General features: G+C 47.0%; 1 protein-coding gene across 1 annotated transcript; it reads left to right on the top strand.

Moving 5' to 3' along the window:
• The first annotated feature begins 1,522 nt into the window (after nucleotides 1–1,522).
• On the top strand, nucleotides 1,523–7,212 carry LOC129752347 (uncharacterized). The gene is made up of 6 exons (XM_055748136.1): nucleotides 1,523–1,576; nucleotides 3,484–3,591; nucleotides 3,647–3,833; nucleotides 5,931–6,148; nucleotides 6,215–6,342; nucleotides 6,406–7,212. Exons 1-6 carry the CDS (start codon nucleotides 1,523–1,525, stop codon nucleotides 7,007–7,009), a joined length of 1,299 nt encoding a protein of 432 aa, XP_055604111.1. The 3' UTR covers nucleotides 7,010–7,212.
• Nucleotides 7,213–8,100: the final 888 nt, after the last annotated feature.

Here is an 8,100-nt window from a genome sequence, read left to right on the forward strand (position 1 = left end):
CGATTTTCGGTGGTTCGTCATACCATAAACGATCTGTGAGTCGTTCGACTGGATAAATATTTGGGATTTCCGAGTTGGTGGTTGTACGAAAAATAAGCCTTGATCTTTCAATAAGTGATGTACAACGGTCAATACGTTTCTCTTCCATTCGAATTCCCACTTGTGCTAATCGCTGGGTCAGTAAAAGACGATAGGATAAGCATCCAGCTTCAGCTAATATGGATTCTACTGGACTCGAACGAAAAGCGCCTGATGATAGTCTTACGACTTCATTATACACCGGAGCAAGCATCTCTTCCATTACACTGATATTGCTGCTGATTAGACCAATTCCATACATTAACTTGGAGGTAATCATCGCATTACCAACCTGTAATAGCGTTTTGCGATGACCCCTCTTGAGCTTATACCCAACTATTTTTAAAATCCTGACTCGATTTAGGCAGCTTTGTTTCACATGAGCAAAGTGCTGGCGAAATTGCATTTTGTAGTCTAGGAGAACACCTAAAATCCTCATCTTTCTGACTTGCGGTATGGGTTTTTTGTTCAATTTGATGGGTCTGCCTCGCTTACGGTGTTTGATACTGCATATGTGCATGAGCTTTGATTTTGGCGCCGAGATCGAAAAACCAACATTCTTCGTCCATTTGATGACTGCGTTGACAGCTGCCCTCAGCTGCTGGCGAATTTTTGTCTTGTCCACACCTTTGGCTGTCAGAAGCACATCATCAGCGTAGAGAAGGACCTCGATGTTCTCGGGAATTGCTTCGAACAATGGTTGCATGGCTACTAAAAATAGCGTTACGGATAGTGTGGATCCTTGAGGGACTCCGTTTTCAGCAGTCCGTGGACATGAGAGTGACCCATTTGCAGAAACCCTGAAGGTCCTTTTATCAAGGGAGCTACACAGGATATTTAGTAGACGACCTTTGATTCTCCATTTTCTCAAAGTTTCTAATATGTGCACTCTATTCGTTGTGTCGAACGCTTTCGAAATGTCGAGTGACACTATTTCTACGTGTTCCGAGTCGTTGATCTTTATGAGGTCTTCAAGCTGTGCCAGATATGTGTCAACTCCTTGTCCAGCAAGAAAAGCATGCTGACGACGGGCGACGATTGATCATACGCTCGAGTTTTTTCCCCATGCAGCTAAGAAGCGTAATGGGTCGATATCCGTCTGGTGAGCTTCGGTTTCCGTCAGGCTTTGGGATCGGGATGACTACACCCTGGCGCCAAGATTCTGGAAAATGTCCCGATGACCATATCCGGTTGTAAAGCTCCAAAAGTGCTAATTTGGCAGAATTCGTCATGTTTTGGAGCATGGGATATCCGACATTATCTTGGCCAGCTGAATTGCCTCCGCGACGTTGTAGTGCCCATAGTAGTTCTTGCATGGAAAAGTCTTCATTGTACTTCTCTTCGAGACACGGTCGGTCAATTTTGGTGAACATAATAGGTGAGCGATTTTTAAGCCTTTCAGGACAGCTACAGTTTCTCATATTCATCTGCAAACGCATTACAGATGGTTGTACCATCGCTGGTCACCCCAGTTGGCAGTCGAAGGGTGATATTGCAGGTATTTCGCTTACCTTGGAGACGATTGACACGATTCCAGATTTCGGTAGAGGGAGTTTCCGGGTTGATGCCATCTATAAGTTCCTCCCATGATTTTTGTTTTGCTTCACTTATGATTTTGCGACAGATAGACCTTGCCTCGTGGAATTGGGCTAGCCTTTCCAACTTGCGTGGATCATCATCATCAAGTCTTCTGAGAGCCCTAAGTGTTTTGCGTCGCCTTTTGACAGCCGACTCGATATCTGTGTTCCACCAAAGCACTGCTTTTTCCCTTGTTTGCCACTAGTTCTGAGTATGGTTTTTTCGGCTGCCTCAATCAATCTTTCCGTGAACTCGTCGGCCGTAATCACTTCTCCAGGTATCAGTTTTTCTTCTGCTAAAATTCCGAAGCCTTCCCAATCAACTTGTTTGAAAAGCCATCTCCGAGGGCGCAATGGTTCTTCGCTGCTGCTTGAACTTCGTATTAAAATTGGGAAGTGGTCGCTGTCAGAAGTGTCAGCAAGAACGTGCCAAGTAAACTTGTGAGATAAGGAAGATGAGCAAATGGAAACGTCCAATGCTTGCATTCTTCCTGTTGCTGAATCGACGCGTGTGTGTGAGCCATTGTTCAAGACAACTAGCTCGTTATCTACAATCAGATCGAACAGCTGGTTACCTCTGTGTGCTGCTGGTGAAGATCTGTTGGAGATGTAGCTGCCCCAAGCGACGTGATGAGCATTGACATCTCCTAGAAGCATCAACGGTTTTGGTAAAGAAGTAAGTAGCGCGTTGAGTCTTTCTGTGACATCACTTGATAGGCGGCAGGTAAATTGAAACGAGTGTCATCTCTACTGGCGAGTAGACACGAATTGCTACTGCCTGGATATCTACGGAAAAACGGTCGGCTGAATTTGACGAAATGTTAAGAGGTGTTGAAATACTTGCCAGAGGAGGCAGCTCCCCCGTGTCAGCTGTCACCGGGAGTTGTTGAGGTTGAGTCGGCGTTGCAGATGCGGTTGAAACTGACACGGGGAGTTGCTTGTTTGCTGGATTCCTGCTTGAGATCGGCGGGTTGGGATAGTTTGTAGAAATTCGGCAATGCGTTCTGACTCTATGAGGACTGAGAATCAGGTTGAGGGTAGATGGGGGGGTGTTTTGTAGGTGCAAATTTGCGAGAGTGGTGTCGTCTGTGGGAAAGTAATCGGCTGGATTTGTTGCTTGACAGTTTAAAATGGGAATACTTGCCGTGGAAGGCATGTTCCCCGTGTCAGCTGCAGCAGATGGAAATTCATACTGTGTCGTTGGTTCATTTTCTGTTGCAACTGACACAGGGTAGTGCCTTTTTACTGGATGCCTGCTTTCCAGATGCGTATGTTGATTAGGTTCTAAGATGTTACGTACTCGGGTGGCCAATTCGATGCTGTGGTCGGTATCAGATGAATACAATGGTGTGTGTACCTTGCGAAGCTCGGTGGTTGATGGTGCGTTGTCAGTCGTCATTGTCGTCGTCTGAGAAGAACCTTCCAGAGTTCCGCATGCGAATATCTTCTTCCGGACTATCTTGATGGGTTTTCTTTGGTGCCTTGTCTCGTTCAGTTATAGGGGAGGTTTGCATAGTCCGTTTCCTGCTGATGCTACGATCTGGAAACTTTTGGGAACTTGGGATAGTTTGATTTTCGATTTGTTTGGTGTTCTGCGAGCTGGATCGATTAGTTGGGAGTGTTTTTTTCCAGAGTCCTTGCGGGATATCCTGGCTTTCAAAGGTGATTCAGTTAAGTCAATACTTGTTTTATCTCCAGAGTTAATTTTTTCGAGTTGTTGGTTCGATTTTAAGGCAGCTTGATGTACTGTTTGCAATGCTTCCAATTGGGATTTTAGGAGGGCAAAGTCTTTTAACTGATTTCGGAGATTTTCAACCTCTTTGTGAAGCAATTGGATTTCCCGATCTTTATCGGAGTGTTCGTTAAGCCTGAGCTGGAGTTGGCTCGAATAGCTCTTTTGGAAAGTAGTTCCTTCGACTTCGTTGCGGGCTTCACGGTACGTCACGTTTTTGTCTATCTTGACTCGAACCACTGCTTCCTCCTTCCGGAAGACCGGACAGCTTTTGCTGATCGGTGAGTGGGCTCCTTTACATGATAGCAGTGTGCTGGGTTCGGGCAGTCCGTGTCGTCGTCAAGATTGTGTTTTTGCGAACAATTCATACACACCGCCTCGCTGGAACAGTGCTTACGAGTGTGACCGTTGGCAGCACAGCAGCGGCACTGTAGCACGGAAGGGTAGTATGTCCGAACATTGATCCGTAACATTCTACTTCATTGGCTAGTGAAGTAGACAATGTGCAACTCGAGACCCCATACACCCAACCCTCGGGTAGTGGTCATATCACCTCTTGTCTGCAACTCCGATTCTCTACCTCCCCGTGGTACTAGCTGGGGTGCGAGCAACCTTAGCGGAGATCGGGTACCCAACCCCGGTGGATGCTTTGGTCGCATGCAGAATGAGTTAGGGGGCTTCGTACGCGTCTGTTCTCCATGTTAGGGGCGGCGTGCGGAGTGCAACAACGTCCTGGTGGTGTTCGGGACCCAAAACAGCAACATCACGACGGTCCTCCTGCGAGATAGTGGGGTTAGCTGCGGGCCTTGCGAGCCTGTGACTACTAAAAAAACATAAGCAACGAATAACGAACAACAAATTTCGGATGGAAATCGGCAAAGACCCACGCGACGAAAAGGGACTAGCGATTGGAGACTTGGAACATGGAATTGCCGATCTCTAAATTTTGTGGGCAGTACCCACGTGCTCTCCAACGAATTGAAGAGCCGCAAATTCGACATCGTAGCGCTGCAGGAGGTATGCTGGAAGGGCTCCACGGTACGAACGTATCCAGATGGTCGTGCCATCTACCAGAGCTGCGGCAACACACACGAGCTTGGAACAGCTTTTATAGTGATGGGAAAGATGCAAAAGCGCGTGATCGGGTGGTGGCCGATCAACTCACGAATGTGCCGGTTGAGAATCAAGGGCCGGTTCTTCAACATCAGCATCATCAACGTGCACAGCCCTCACCTCGGAAGTACCGGTGACGACAAAGACGAATTCTACGCGCAGCTGGAGCGTGAATACGACCGTTGCCCAAAACATGATATCAAGATCGTCATCGGGGATTTCAATGCTCAGGTCGGCCAGGAGGAGGAATTTAAACCGACAATTGGAAGGTTCAGCGCGCACCAACTGACCAACGAAAACGGCCTCAGACTTATTGATTTCGCCGCCTCCAAACGAATGGCCGTACGTAGTACCTTTTTTCAGCACCGCCTCCCACACAAGTACACCTGGAGATCACCGTACCAAACGCAATCACAGATCGACCACGTTTTGATCGACAGCCGGCACTTTTCGGACATCATCGACGTCAGATCCTGTCGGGGCGCCAACATCGAGTCGGACCATTATCTGGTGATGGTGAAGATGCGCCCAAAACTCTCCGTAGTGAACAACAAGCGAAACCGGCGCCCGCCTCGGTTAAACATCGCGCGACTGAAGCAACCTGAGGTCGCGGCAGACTACGCGCAATCGGTCGAAGCAGCGCTGCCGGCAGAGGGCGAGCTTGACGAAGCCCCTCTCGAGGACTGTTGGGATACCATCAAAACAGCCATCAACAGTGCGGCGGAGAACGTCATCGGCTATGTGGAGCGATCTCGACGGAACGACTGGTTCGACGAGGAGTGTAGGAGGGTGATGGACGAAGAAAATGCCGCGCGGGCGGCAGTAGTGCAAAGAGGCACCCGTCGAAATGTGGAAAATCACCGACAGCGGAAGAGGCAGCGAGTCCGACTCTTCCAGGAGAAAAAGCGCCGCCTGGAGGAGGAGGAGCTCCAGGAGCTGGAGCAGCTGCATCGTTCCCAAGAAACACGAAAGTTCTATCAGAAACTCAACGCATCCCGTAAAGGCTTCGTGCCGCAAGCCGAAATGTGCCGGGATAATGTAACATATAAGATTATACTTGGTTTATTTTGTCTTCAATAAACCAATTCGGATAAATAACATGTCATCAAACAAAATAATTGTCACCGAATGAGAAAAACTTCGAAGGATTTCGCTCCGTGTATACAAAAAGTGTGAACCGACCTGAAGAAAACTGAAACCGTACTGTTGTCATCCGCAAGAAAACTGGGCAAGGAAGAAAAAGCATCAAGAAAACACCAGCACCGGCTCAACTTCACACACTTCCGTGGACTTGTCATTCGGCAAAGAAAAAGTGCGGGATTGATTTGGTGTGCCTCGTCGTCGCGATTTCGCCAAGCAAAAAGCCCGTGAAACGACCAAAAACGGAAAACGCACAAAAAAGAGAGACGGTAAGCGAACAAAAAATTAAGTGATATTGATTGTGATTGTAAACAGCCAAATTTGCCACAGAACTCGTCCTAACAACTCCGCTGCATTTGTTTCTCGTGTCAGGAGCGTAGAAATAAAACCGAGAACGGCTGTGTGCCAAGTCGTGCTGCTGCTCCGTGTCGAAAACAGCCTGCAAAGGTTTCCCAAGCCGTTGGGAAGACGGTCACGAAGACTTTGGCTAGTTTGGGAACCCGCAGAGGTGAGTTAACAACACCAAATTGCACTCGAGCAAAATATAATAAAACACCTCTACCACACTCAATAGTTGGAGACGAAAGCACGGAAAATAACCAACAAACGAGCACCCGGAGGAAAGAAAAAGTGCCAAGTAATCCCGGCAACTGAACCGGCAAACGGAAGGGAAAAAGTTCCCGAGAGCCCCTTCACAAAAGGGTGAGAAATTAAACAACAGACAAAATATGTTGTGCTAAATTGCTGACGTTGTTGGTGCCGCAGGGCTCTCTTTTTCCCCTTCTTTTCTTCCTCTTTTTCTCCCAGGAGTTGGTCAACGGTGTGCGAGCGGACAACAGTACGCGTGCGGAAACAAGCGGGAACCGAAGAGCATCAGAAAGCAGTTCGACAGTGGTCGATGGTCATCAAGGAATCGCAGGACTTCCGGAGAAGCCGGAATTCATCGCTACAAGGTACCAGACGGAGATTCGACAGTGGTCGAGGAGTTCGAGGGAACCGGAAACAGATTCCGGAAGAATCCGGATTGCACGGAGGAGAATTTCACCAGAAAAGTGCTCGACAGTGGTCGAGAGTATCAGAGGAACGGTTCGTGGTTTTCCGGAACAATCCGGGTAGAAGCTGCACGGAATCGAAGCCGACGGCTGCCGGTGGAGAACGATTCGGCCTTGACGCAGGCCAGAGAATCGTCGTCGACCGAAGAAGGCAATCTACCGCAACCGCAAGTATGCTGTCAGGACATCCAAATGCGAATTGTTGCTGCGTTCGCCACCCGAGCGATTTCTGCGATTTCTGGGTCAACGATGACCGACCAATTGATCGTCATTCTTGGGACGAATCGAGTCCGGAACATCCAGTGAAATGCACGTAAGTCAGCTGTTTATTCATTGCTTTCACACACCATAAATAATCAGATGAATGAGCCTGAGGGCAAAATAAAAAGGATGGCTTGACCATCAATAATTTGTTTGAGAAATGTAATGACATGTTTAAATTTATTGCTTTTGCTTAGAACAACCTGAGCTAGCCTGGCAAAGAGGAAGAAACAATTCTCTTCTTCTTTTCCTTAAGCCAAAACCCCTTTTCTTCTTACATTGGCACCCAACGTTAAAAACCCACACAGCACAACAGAATTTCATGGTTTTTCGATGGTTTTTCCTCCTTATCGTTAATTTTCGAAATCTTGTTAAGATTTCATTGTTTGGTTCGTCTTTGGATTCATATTTCGTTTTTGCTGCTTTAAAGTAAGTAGCATTTAGAGCTATCATCATAACAAGTACAATACAAAGTAAGTAAATTATAGTTAAGATGGATTTTTCGTTGCTATCAGAAGAGGAGATCGCTTACGAATTAGCGTTGCGACACATTTTGAATGTGAATTCACTTACACATCGCAGCAAAGTGTTGCGTTTAAAAGCACTTTTTCAAGAAGAACAAATTAAGGACTTTTTTCACAATAGTTCAATTCATGTGATGAGTCCTACAATCAATATTGAGAATTGCACAGTTGGCATTAAAGATCTGCAAACTTTTGCCGATTTAGCTTGCAAAACAAACAACAATCAGGATCTTAAAGTAGCTAGAGCTAGATTGCTTCATTATGACCAAAGATTGAAAATCATAGATCCACCAAACTATCTTATTGATGTTCTCACGTCCCTTCAGTCAATCGTAAGCGAGTTGCTCAAAAAAGTGCGTGCGCATATTGAAAACGGTGCTAGTGCAAACTCTAGTTTAGTGGCAGCGGAAGAGGAAGGAGTCGGAGGAGAAAGCAGTCTTGCTGAGATTTTTAACGCTTCAGCAAGTATTCAAAACACCACGATTCAGGCAGGTTCACCAATCAACACAAGCCGAGGACGAGGGCGAGGAGTTTCGCCACATCAACAGACAGGAGCCGTTCCAAAGCAACGAGTGTTGAACAACGACTTCGAAACCAACAACCCTCCACACCTTCTCCCCAAT

The sequence above is a fragment of the Uranotaenia lowii genome, chromosome 3 (assembly GCF_029784155.1).
Source record: "Uranotaenia lowii strain MFRU-FL chromosome 3, ASM2978415v1, whole genome shotgun sequence".
NCBI lineage: Eukaryota > Metazoa > Arthropoda > Insecta > Diptera > Culicidae > Uranotaenia > Uranotaenia lowii.